The sequence below is a fragment of the Amblyomma mixtum genome, chromosome 5 (genome assembly GCF_055824585.1).
Source record: "Amblyomma mixtum isolate Tamu chromosome 5, ASM5582458v1, whole genome shotgun sequence".
NCBI classification, from domain to species: domain Eukaryota; kingdom Metazoa; phylum Arthropoda; class Arachnida; order Ixodida; family Ixodidae; genus Amblyomma; species Amblyomma mixtum.
The window spans coordinates 159,152,765-159,165,884 of NC_143016.1; the positions used below are offsets into that span (position 1 = coordinate 159,152,765).

General features: G+C 44.4%; 1 protein-coding gene across 1 annotated transcript in view; it reads left to right on the forward strand.

Annotated features, from left to right (window-relative positions):
* The window catches only part of LOC149344282 (uncharacterized), a 527,027-nt gene extending 515,062 nt beyond the window's left edge, over positions 1-11,965 (forward strand). Inside the window, exons 48-53 of the mRNA XM_089547199.1 lie at positions 305-442; positions 5,870-6,010; positions 8,002-8,223; positions 10,321-10,491; positions 10,553-10,714; positions 11,383-11,965. Of these exons, the coding sequence (XP_089403325.1) occupies positions 305-442; positions 5,870-6,010; positions 8,002-8,223; positions 10,321-10,491; positions 10,553-10,714; positions 11,383-11,394 (846 nt within the window). The 3' untranslated portion in view covers positions 11,395-11,965. The remainder of the gene's footprint in view (positions 1-304; positions 443-5,869; positions 6,011-8,001; positions 8,224-10,320; positions 10,492-10,552; positions 10,715-11,382) is intronic.
* The last annotated feature ends 1,155 nt before the right edge of the window (positions 11,966-13,120 follow it).

A 13,120-nucleotide genomic window follows, 5' to 3' on the forward strand; every position in this document is an offset into this window, starting at 1 on the left:
CCTGCGTGTATACACAGTGGTACTTGACCTCTAGAGCCATTGCGATTTACGTTGCCAGATATTACCACCAACACCCCTGTTGTTTTGCACTGCTGCCATGGGTCACTAACATTGCTCTCAATGTGGCTGCACCGCTTGCGTCATTGTTTATCCGAGGCGTATCATATCCAGACTGCTGTGCATTGATGACTGACTTCACGCGCTGGCGGGCAGAGCAGGAAAGTGTGATTCACTGTGTTTTAACTGCGTTCAATTATTTATAGATTTCCTGCACCAAAATGCTTTTCCTTGGCGGTGCTTACAGATTGCTGTTGTTATATGGGGCTTGTGCTACTGGATTTGCTGTTTCCTCCGAGCAAGGCATCAACATCACGCCTACACTGCCGTACGTGATGAAGCAGACTCTGGTGCCGCTGCTGAAACACTATCACAGATGGAAACGGTGAGCGAGCATTACTTTCGTTCAGTGATTACTGCGGCAGGTTCATCATATGAGGGGGTAGAAATTAAGAAAAAGAGGTGTCTCATTATTGCTTTTGTGTCTTCCTTTTGCATCTGTTTAAATGAGCCTACTCAAGCTCATGCATTCTAAATATTAATTATCCAATTAAGCTGTCCTCCAGCACACTCCATTTTAGAGGCAGGGTATGCTACGTAGGCCCTGGGATGGATTTCGATCCCTAAAAATGAGGAATACTTATGGTTGGCAACGGAAGCAAATTACATCCTCAAAACATGCAAAGTTCTTGCAGTTATGAAGATTTCAACCGAGGTTTGAACCTCCTCTGTTTGCTAACCTCAAGATCTCTGGCACAGTGTTTGAAAGCCTCCTCCCACTGCCAACTTGCTGCATGCTTTGCAGTGGGAATATGCCACTGTTGTCAACAGTCAGCATTCCGTACATTTAGTGATCGAATCTGGTCCGGGACTTGGGCTGAATACCCTGCCCCTAAAAGGGAGTGCCCAAGAGGACTGATTACTCCCTCTTTACTCCCATATAGCCTTAATCACATGAAGCTGGGCTAGTTGGTTTGCCATCGAAGTGAATTTAGTGCAAAAACTGGGCACTCTTCCTTCTCGTGTCCCGTTTTTGCGTTAAATTCACTTCAAAGGCTTGGATTCAGAGTTTAATCTACGAAGCTGTCATCAGTTGTAACAGTGGGGTAGAGGCAGTTGCTTTGTAATGCGTGCAGGAAAAGTTGTGCGCAATATTTTTTTAATTATCTGCCTTCCAAAAAAATAATGCAGCCACTGTTTGTAAGCACTACTTCAACAGAGACACTTACCATCTGCAGTGCGACATAAAACTTGTGGAAGAGTGGTGTGCAAACTGGCTAATGTCTTTAAACGTCAATAAAACAATGCTAGTATCATTTCACCGTCGTCAATCGTATCCTACTCCTAACTGCACCCTTCGCGGTTCCACGATATCACACGCATCTTCATGTAAATATTTAGGTATTAGCCTAACACAAGATTTCTCTTGGACCACCCACATAATGAACGTAACCAACGAAACTACCCGTGTTCTTGGTTATCTAAAGCATAACTTGCGTTTGGCACCTGCTTCCGTAAAACTGTCCGCCTATTCAACTCTTGTCCGTCCTAAACTTGAATATTCATGCTCAATCTGGGACCCCCAACAAATTAACCTAGCCAAAACCCTTGAGTCCGTCCAGAGCCGTGCAATAAAATTCATATATTTTGATTATTCATATCATACGAGCGTAACAGCATTGAAAATAAAAGCTAACCTCCCCAGCCTTGAATCTCGTCAAAAAATAGCCAGACTCTGCCTTTTCCACAGGTTTTATCATTCGCCTTTGAGTCATTTCATTATCACCCCTACACACCGCCTTTCACTTCGCATCAGTCATCCGCAAGAGACTGGAACGACCTGCCCGCTGAAGCTTTCATCCATCCTGGCCTGGAATCCTTCAAATCATTCATCACTGATTTATTTAAATGATATGTATGCCCACCCCTCATGTAATGCCCCTAATCGGCCTTTGAGGTACTAATAAATAATATTAGAGACGGATAAGGGAAGAGTGTTGTTATTTTTATTTGATGGCAATTATTTTGCCTCTAATTTTGCAAAGAAAGCGCCAGATGACTGAGCTCAGATTTTCTGGTCAGAGTCCTCACAGCATAGCTGCAGTGGGCAATGGAAATGAATGAATGAATGAATTAACGAACGAACAAACAAACAAATGAACGGATGGATAGACGGACGGACATTTATTGGCAGAAGTGGTGGAAAAGTTCAGCACTCCACAAAAAAGTGTGGAAGTAATCTACGATTCGCTATTGACATTGCCTTGCTAAGTCACTCAGGATATGAACTGCAAAGCATGATCAATGAGACGGTGGGTCTAAAAATTAACATGCAGAAAACCAAAGTAATTTTCAACAGTCTAGCAAGGGAACAGCAGTTCGCAGTTGGTAGCCAGGTGCTGGAAGTGGCAAGGGAATACGTCTGCTTAGGGCAGGTAGTGGCCACTGATCTGGATCATGCAAGGGAAATAACTAGAAGAATAAGAATGGGATGGAGAGCGTATGGCAGGCTCTCTCAGATCATGAATGGCAGTTTACCCATATCCCTCGAGAGAAAAGTATAAAACAGCTGTATCTTACCAGTACTCACCAGTGGGGCAGAAACATGGAGGCTAATGAAAAGGGTTCAGCTTAAGTTAAGGACAACGCAGTGAGCTATGGAAAGGAAAATGATAGGTGTAACGTTAATGAGACCGAAAGCGGGCAGAGTGGGTGATAGAACAAATGCGGGTTAATGACACCCTAGTTGAAATCGAGGAAGAAGTGGGCTTGGGCAGGGCATGTAATGCGAAGGCAAGATAACAGCTGGTCCTGAAGGGTAACGGATTGGACTCCAAAAGAAGGCAAGCCTAGCACGGTCATCATCTGGGTGCCACGGCACTCGGCTGTCCTTGGGTCTGCAATCAAAGGAACAAGGTTGCCTCGGGGACAGTTAGGCTTAGAATGCGGGGCGGGCTTTGAGAGCGCATTTCTCCAACGCAGAGTACGTATGCAAGTGCTGATATGACCCCCACCTCAGAGCACACTCTCCCTAGCTACGGACAGATACCTTACACTTGCCTGATAACTGGCATGCCTGTTGCACTACTGATACCCCTTCAGTAAGAAATTTTTGCACAGGTCGTCCGAGACTCTATCACTTGGTCGGGGGAATGTACTTGCACTCCCAAACTGCCCAACTGCCACCATCAAAGGCCTTGTGGGACCTCCCTTTCCCGGCCACTAGCATCTGTTGGTCTGCCTTGCACAGGAGATTGCAGTCAACACTGAGCTTTTGTAATATGAGCCCAAGCCTCAGCATGAAAAATTCATTTTGGTCAAGTTTCTTGTCTCTCTCTCTCTTGAACATCCTTTATTCTCTCTAGTTGCATCCTAGGCCAGTGACAGGCCTGTATGCTTTTCAGTGTCATTCACACTACTCACTTGTAATGAGACACCTTTGGACCCTTCTTTCCAAAAAATCCAAAGGAGCTCCATAATTTTGAAGGTAGAACCACTGCAGAAAATGGGTTAGGGTAGGTTAGTGGGCGGGTTAAGGTTAATAAGTGGGTCGCTTTAGTATAATCCCATATGATAATCCAATGAAGGTACTTGAACATTCTAAAAGGTGACGACTCATGCATAGCATATAAGGGCAAAGTAAACCAGTTCCAATAGGAGTTTTGGCGGAAAAAATCTCTAGAAAAACATTAGACACTTATTGTAGACAACATAGCGGGCAACCTAAAAACTATCGCAATTTCTTCTTTAAGAATGTGGTTAAGAAGGCCTTTTTACAGACGAGATCAGATTCTTCTACCAGCTGTGGTATCAGCACTCCCACCATCATGAGCAACATCGAAAACTGCTAACATGACACGCCACCGAGGAGCGTCAGTTCCTTTAATAGCAAGAAACAAAAGGGTAACAAGATAACAAGAAACACTATCGTCTCCCAATGGCACAATCCATTCAACCTCAATGATTTCACGTGTCATCTGGTTCGTATGCCCTTCCAAAACAAGACAGTCACTAATTAGCAGCACAAAGTCACACAGTTTCACAATGATCCAACACACCCAGGTGTATACTTGGAAACGTCTCTTGACAATAGAGCCAAAGCTACAAAACCGAAGCACGCCCTCTCTTGCTATGCAGTTAAGTTCTCTGCTGGTGTTAATCGGTTTGTCTTAAAAGATAGTGTATTGATAGTATTCGTTAAATGAGACATATTTCCATGATATGTGCCAATTTTCAATGCTAGAAAGTCCCAGCAAGAATAGTTTCATTGATAACAACAGATTTTTCAAGCATATCCTGTTAAAAGAACCTTCCATAGATGGTGCCAGCTACATCAGTGATGGAGCTAAGCAATTGCCGAGCTATTCGGTGGAGTGACACAGGGGTGCTCCGCAGTTCACGCAGGGAATCCGGGAAATGAGGCTGCCCACCAACACGCTCGAGAATTAGCCGGCAGAGCCGTGGCGCAAAGTTAGGAACCGAAACCCTTCGATGAGCCATTCATTTCATACCACGAACTCACTGCACATTACAAGGCAATAAGAAGAACACTCCCACCACCCCATAAAACACTGACTAGACAACAACAGGTCATGTGGAGATACGGGGACCCTCCCCAACCCAAAATACATGTCTAAATTCATGAATAAGAATATCAATCTCTCCTGCTGATTTTGTGGTGAGAAAGATACTTTCGACCATATGATCTGGGCGTGAAAAGTCCATAAGCCTCCCCTAGAACTCCTGCCCGATCACTCTACAGAAGGTCCCCTCCAGTTGTTGTTTACACCCGACTTTATTAAAGGGACACTGAGGAGAAATTGAAGTTGACTTGCATTGACAGAATACCAGCTCCTGATTACAAAAACGCCACTCATACTCACAACAAAGCTCTTGTAACGTAGAAAAGAGCAAGAACCAAAATACAGGTATCGCCGCCACAGGCCAAACTCGCAAGTACAAGCGTGATGACGTCATAGGACAAAACAGTGTTGCTAGAACCAATAGTTCTAGAAGCACTAGGACACGAGAAGCTACGAATCACTGAGGCGCAGCAAATGCATGCGCAAATCTCCTTGACGTCGCCAGATGGCGTCACGTACCCGACAGCTAAGCGCGCTCCTGCAGCATCGGGACCAATCAGCGCCTGCTCACAGCGGTAGGCGGGCTCCCGGTATTCCACTAACGGTAACAAGGTACATGTACGGTATGCTAAAGGCGTCTATTTGCGAGAACTTCGTTGACGACTTCGAAAACGGGATCCATCGTATGCTCACAAAACGCCGATACAAACGTAAACGAAGCGACGGTAGCGACGGCCGCAATAGCGGATAGATGCCTTCAACGTGCAGCCAGCGGTAGCTTTCTTTTTGGCTGCTGCTAGGCCGCACTGCTGGCCGCCATAAATTACGGAGTCTGCGTTACGTCATGTTTCACGTCACTTTGTCCTGTGTCATCATAAGAGAATACGGAGTCTGCGTTACGTCATGTTTCACGTCACTTTGTCCTGTGTCATCATAAGAGAATCCCAAGTTTGAATCAGAGCGGCGGGAAAAACTTTTTCAACTTCGAATCCAAATTTCTTAGAAATAAATGCATCTTTCGCTGCCGGCCAAGTGGCAACAAAGCCATGACATGCCGAACTATCGGATTTTACTATAAAAAAATTATGAATAGTGCTCTCCTCAGTGTCCCTTTAAGGTGGATTGGTGAGCTAGTTGGTTGCAGCATCGTCCTCATCTGTATGCTTCTTCAAAGTCCTTGTTCACTTTCTTCTGCTCAATTATACGATCATGCACCTGACTTTGTGCAGGCTTGCCAGCGCCTCCTCGGTGGTCTGCTGTTCTTGGCGACGCTGGGCATCGTGCGAGGCCTTTATGCGTCCAGGAATCGACTCGTGTTCGCCATTTTGCACAAGTTCCGCACATACCGCAGACAACTTTTGTATCTGACTGTAAGCACATTTTTCTTCGCATTCTTCTTTACTTTTTATTGTTTTTGATTTGCGGCTCGTGATACGCACATTTTGCACTGCAAAGAAACTTATGTACAATGATAAAAGACCTAGTGTTTTCTCAGTACTCTACCATGGGCATAAAAATATTGCTCTAAAGCAAATTGACCTGCGACCCATTAGATGTGTAAATGCCAAGCTGCGATGCTTGCATCGTCGACGACAGCCGTGTCAGCAGGGCGTCTGAACTAGTTCCAATCGCTGCTGCATCAGCGTGTTTCACCCGCAGGATAGAAGCTTAAAAGTACATGAGTGAATGTGGCAAAAGAATGCAGGGAAACAACTCTTTGACAGTACCAGAAAACAAATGTACGGTCAGGACCAAGTATATACTGCATCCATAAAGGGCAATCAGGGCAAGAATGGTTGATCTTTTTTGTTGAGTGTCTGTGCTCTCCACGTAGGTTAGTGCTAATGTATGTGCGGCTATTGGTGCCACCTTTTTCAAAATAAATTTTGGATGCTGCAGGCCAATGCACTAAGAGTCAGGGGCCCGAACACATTTAATGTAATTAGTACACCTCGGCGTGAATTATGTTTTAATCCGCTTCGGTAACCGCAGTCACTGCCTGGAATTTAGGATTTTCAACTTGCTTGCTGGTGCATGCATATTGAAAAGTTTTCTTTGTTCGACATGACAGGATTGCTAAAAAGAGTAACAATTAACCTTTCATCGCCTATACGACCGCTGTGATAGAAAGGCAGCAGTCTGCCGTTTCACCAGTGCTACTGACAAAGGTTGAAATTTAGTCCATCCTTAAATTTATGTTAATGAGGGAAACTAGAGCACACGTCTGGATGTGTGATTAAGTTCAGTGCACTACTTTCACCTCGCAAGACCTTAGCAATGTGTTTTCATCTCCAAACAGCCGCTTGAAGCCAAGCTGGCTCAAAGCAGAGCCACACTATTCGCCCTCTGTGGTGCGGTCCTCTGCGACTGATTCTATAAGGTTTAAAATTAAAGTTAAACTCAGTGGTTCAAGGAAAAGAGAAAGAAGGAAAACACTCTGGAAATATAGTTTGTGGCTAGAAAAAAATACCTGCCATGGAAAATATTTTGAGCTTTAATCTTTACGTATGATGGAAACCTCCTGGCAACACTGCTGTTTGTAAAATACGAGATTTCTGCGGTGCATATCACACTGCCGAACCATGCGGCTTTGAAAACAGACGCCACGGTAAAGAACCTGGTGTGATCACTTTGAAGGTGACTGCTTTTGTATTGGCCGACCAAAAATAAATTTTTCTTTGCTTCGTGACCCGATGGCAATGAATAAATTTATCGCAGACACTTAAGGAACTTACTGCCAAATCGAAGCAATTCTGTTCTTTCTAATTCTATTTGATTTCTATTTCATTTCCATTCTAATTCTATTCTAATCTTTTGTGGTTTGTGGAGTTGTAAGTACTAGTATACTGTCTATTACTGATTAACATTTTGTATTTTCCTGCTCTGTTTATGGCGTCACACCGTTTCCACCAATCGCAAACTTTTTAAGCCTCCACGTTTTGGACAAAGCCGGGCTTTCAAGTTGAAACAGTTTAGAAATTAATCTCGCAGCGAAGGACAGAAAACGAAGGGGCCAACTGTTTCCATGCTTTTTGTTGGGCGTTCTTTGAAATATGAAGCGCACTTATGTCGCTAGGTTAGCCCCAAAAGCGGCCACCGTTGACTGACGTGTGACATTTTTCTTTCGTGCTTTAATACTCACTTGTAGTCCAAAGTGTATAATATTGTTTACTTTTGTACTGTTACGCTTTGCACCATCTCTTGTCTTCAAGTTACTGTAACCCCTTCGCACACAGTGTTCAAAGTGTGGAACCTGCGAGGTACTTGAATGAATGAATAAACAAATAAATAAATGAGCGGGGACACCCTGCAGTCATGCAGCCCCTTTCCGTGTGGCGTAGTGCGCGCTCTGTTCCTGCAGGTGTTGTGGGTGGTGTACATCGTGTCCACTTCTTGGCTGGTCCGACCAAAGGAAGCCGGCAAGCGTGGACTCCTGCACAATGCAATGGCCGCGATGAGGCGCCTCCTCACTGTACCCAGAGTCTTTTCAGCCCTACACTTCGACTCCGATGCCAACGGTCACGTTGTCGATTTGCTGGAGATGCTTGCGACGTTTTCAGGTGCCTTCCTGACTTGCGCTTTGGTGAGTGAGGCTTTCTAGTGTGGTCCCTTCATATTTATCTCTGTGCCGTTTAAGCGAGAAAATTACGGAAAGGTTTCGAGGTCTCTTCGAGCTGGTTTGGTATAAGCAGGTTTAACGTCTCAAAGTAACTCAGGCTATGAGGGACACCGTAGTGAAGGGCTCCGGAAATTCCTACCACCTGGGGTTCTTTAACGTGCACTGACATCGCACAGTACACGGGCCTCTAGAATTTCGTCTCCATCGAAATGCGACAGCTGCAGTCGGGAGTGAATCTGTGTCTTTCGGGTCAGCAGCCGAGCGCCACAACCAGAGTCACCTCGTCAGTTCTTCGAGCTACCGATGAGAGAGAAGCGTGTAACCGACAATTCTTCCTGCTTTCCACCGAGGAGGCTTGAACTTGAAGGCTAAAACCTTTTCAGTGCTGCCACGGCTAGCGTAACAGTGGGCAATCAGGGACTAGACACGGGGATAATCAGCAACCACTGAAAATGTCATGCTAATTTTATGCCGTGCCCTTACCATAGCTGAGATGATTGTGATGCCTAAAGCCCTTAACTTTCGGCGGAAGAAAATTTAAAATTTTGTGAATAGAAAACGAAGAATTCGCATAATACCGTGGGAGACATCAATTAATACTTAATACACCAGAATGTTCGGAACCAACAAAGGGATATGGTGCGAGATTTTTTTCCCCAAGCTTTTTAATGTAGCTAAAACGACTTTCACCAACAGACCAAAAGAGCCACTACAAAAAGACTTAAGAGGCACTCGAAGAAACTAGATTTTTAAAGGTGCACTGAAGAGGAATCTGAACTTGTCTTTTTGCCGCGGGAACTCGATCTACACGTTCCTAGCATTCTTAGAAACTGCGACTTATTGCCCTGTATGGCTGATTTCCCAAATTAAATCGAATTAACGTCCGGCTCCCGCCCTTTTTTTTTAATTCTCCCTCGTACGGTGGGCGGAGTCGACCAACGCGGGGAGTGCCTTTCACCCAGTCCCGTGGCGGCTTGCCGCTCTGCCATCGGCGGAGTAATGCGTAGTAGTCCGTAGTAGCAAATAGTCCGCGCGTATTTTTATTTCAGCGGGCTTATTTTGCGGCTATATTATCTGCGAATGAAGCTATTTATTCATGGAAACCTAAAAAACAAAATAAAGCGAAAGCAAAGCCTCCACGGAGCTGGCTGAAAGGAACTTCATGTGTTGGTCGACTCCGCCCATCGTACGAGGGAGAATTAAAAAAAAAAGGGCGGGAGCTGGACGTTAATTCGATTTAATTAGGGAAATCGGCCATACAGGGCAATAAGTTGCCGTTTCTAAGAATGCTGGGAACGTGTAGATCGAGTTGCCGCGGCAAAAAGACGAGTTCAGAATCCTTTTCAGTGCACCTTTAATGTCCCTGGGGGAAAAATCGCGCAGTGAGCAAGTGTAAAGGAGATGTCTTTGGATAGAAAGAAGCCAGTGTGGGTCGTTGTGAATGACGAAGCAGTGAAAAATTTGAGAGGAGTGGGGAAAGCAAAGATAAGCAAACGGACGCAGGTCTTGGCAGCTTGAAACATCAAGTAGTGACGGCACGGTGATGGTGGCTACTGCTGCTATGCGGGAAGTTGCGTGCATTAATGTAGTGGAGGCTTGGCTTCGCTGGATTTTGGCACAGACCTGAAGCATTGCCTCCTAAAGAAAGCCCATTTTTTTGCCTTTTTTTTTGTGGAAGGGTTGTGGCTATGGTTGACCTGAAGCGTTTGCAATGTAATCGTAACAATATTTATTTTAAAATTCTTCAGAGTTTTCAAACTTCCCCCTTGCATGAAATTTGTACAAATAAGGTAAAAGTGACATTTTCCCACCATACTGTCGTTTCAACTGATGTCCATTAACGACAATAGCATCAGAAAATGGGAATGTGGCTCCTAGCACACGGTTCCGCGAAAAATGCTTATATCTGCGATTTTCCGCTAAATCACGGGAAACTGGAGACCCTAATGATGACCTTGTTAAAGGCGGACACTACAAAGAGGCCGTTATATTTTTTGAATACAAGCCTTCTCAGAATGCAGTCGTTGCCAACACAGTTCTCACTTATTTGATACCTGTCAGGTGGCTCGCCTGTGCTCTCAACAAGGCTTTCACCCGGACCTGACCGGCTCGACGCTGTTGGTTCAGGACTTCTTTGTCTGCCTGAAAAGGAAGGTGAAGGTCATTCGAGGTCAAGAGAGCCAGAGGAGTCCACCCTGCAACAAGGAGCCAGTTCTGAGAGTGCCCGAAATTGTGAGTCATAAGGTGGAGCGGTGAAAAAGTCGTGGCACTGAGCATTTTGTTTTTTTCCCAGGAGAAAGTGCTGCTGGAGGTGGACCAACTGGCATCTGAGGTGGTGGAAAGAGCCGACCGCCTGTTTGCTGTCCCGAGCGAGAGGGAGACCGAAGAATGGCTCTCCCGACATCTGCAGGCCGCCGCTGCACGTCGCACCGCTTCTTCTGGTGGTCGATTGCAGGTTGAACGCGCTTCTTGGAACTGTGACTTTGGAAACGAGCCACTAGCAAAGGATGTTCTCACAAGCCAGGACTGTTAGTAACAAGCACTTCTATAAATGGCCGATCATTTTCTTACTTTAATACAATTGCCAATAACATCTACGGCTCAGATTAGCGACGTATTAAAAAGATCAGTGCAAAAGGAAGAAGGCACAAAAGACAAGACTAAGAAAGTAACTTGTTTGCATCTTCCATTGTTTATCTGTGGTTTCGCTTCGACGAGGAGCGCAAATGAGGGAAATAGTTTGACTTTTCTTTGACGTCAGTGAAATGGGTAAGATATATCAGCAGGATCATGCATTGCACTCCGGTGCATAAATTAAATCCGGCTTTAATGACGGCGTAAAAACAGTACAAAAGGGTTAAGCACCAAAAACAGAGCACGTTTAGTGGAGAGTCAAAATAATATGTGCCATAAAGAGAGAGAGACATCAAAAGTGCGGCAGAGCTGGTTGTAATTCGTTCCACGAAGGACCTTTGTGGTGACATTTTCTAGCTGATGACTACGTTTTCCGAGAGCATGTGCAGCAGCAAAAATTTTGAGTGCTGCAGGGACTTTAATCCTGGAATGTTGCTCGAATGCACATCTGATATATTGCTTTTGTTTCTTTTTTCCCTGCTCTTCCAGAGCCATAACTAGTGCGGTGGCAACTGCTCGGATCCACCATGGCTGCCGCTTTTCCTGCGCCAACTTTCCATTTGTGCAGAGTTCGCTCTTACAGGATTTCTACTTGGCAGACTTTGGTGCCAAATGGTGAACATGGGCCATTGAGGCGTGTCTTAAAGCAATAATTTGTTGAGGGCATGTTCATCCGAAAATGTGATCTCAAATGCTCTTGAAGGTTGTCTGCTCTGTTTTAGTAAGTCGTACATATGATGTCGGCCGTAAATAGAAGCCCATTTGAGCCTTTAAAACGGTAGTTGCTAATTGATGGTCTCCAATAACAGCTTCAAGCTTAAAGGGGAGTACTGTAGACCAATTTCACTGTATGCTATTATTTTCTGTTATATACCTGAGTAGTTCAGGGTAAGGGCCCTACTTTCTATAGTTTAAGCATTAGTTCTACTGAAGATCTGTATCATGTTTATTGAACTCGTTTATTTTCACTTTTCTTTCAATACACAACATGCAAGCCACACTAATTTGCTTCTCATGTGCAGATTTGTGAAAATCACACGTTCAAAAAATAAAGAGCCGTTTTCGAAGATGACCGGTTTTCTGTGTGTGTGTGTGCTTGAGGGTGTCATATGGATGATGCCTCACAGCTTTTGCCAATCCAAAGTGTGGCGGAGCTTGTCTGTTGGAAACAATTAATGAAAAAGGAACAGTCAGCATAGATACATTCTGGCTGAAAAATTAAAAAAAAAAAAGTTAAATTACTAGTACACTTGTAGTCGCAACTCATTGTCTGGGAAAAAGGTACTACTACACCCCAAATAAATCGTTACACCCTGTTATGGCAATAGGTCAGAGCAGTGAAAGCAATCAATGACATGCAGCTTCAGAAGACATTCACTGCTCAAATCATGTTCGGTGACCGCAGAAAAACGGGCATTGAGCGTAGCGTAGCACAGCTGTGAAGATAAGTGGTGTCAACAAAGTGCGTGGTTCTTTGTGGGAGATGATGAATACGAGAGTCTGACCACATACTTTGGAGATAAACGCGTCCATCAGTGTGAGTCCTGTTTCAAAGAGGATTTCATTGTTAGCGCTGGTGACAAAGACAGGAGATAAAAAAAACAATACTCCGAAATCGATAGTTGGACTCTTACATGAACAAATTCATGATAGACAGAGTCAAACACTCTGCATGATGATAGCTAGGAACAAAACAGCAACAAATTTATTGCTGTCCAGAGAAGTATTTAAACAGTCTGAAACTCCGCATAGTGCTTTCTGAATGCCGCGACCACCGATGAATCCAAAGCAGCTGGGTGAAAACACATTGTGGATTCATTGAAAGCTTAGCGTTACAGATTACACTTATTTTTAAAGAATCAGCGCCAAAGATGGTATGATTGAAATACATTGGTAGTTGTGAACTTTATTTCTTTCTTCGTTTTTGTATAACGGAATCACTAGGATTTTTTCACTCCTTCCGATATCTCTGGTGTTAATAGTGTTGAGTGAACCTTTGAACTGACCAAAGTGACTGCAAATCAATTCATCCGTCAGACCATGTGGATTGTGTGATTTTTGCCAATTGAAGCTTACTCATACATATCAAATATCGTCCTCCATGCAGACGAGGCCAAAACACTGACTCAAGTACAAAAAAAAAATTGTTTGAGGGTGGACTAGGAATGAACATGTTCTGCACAGCACATGCAAAAGCCGAGTTAAACTGAGCAGCCAACATAACAGT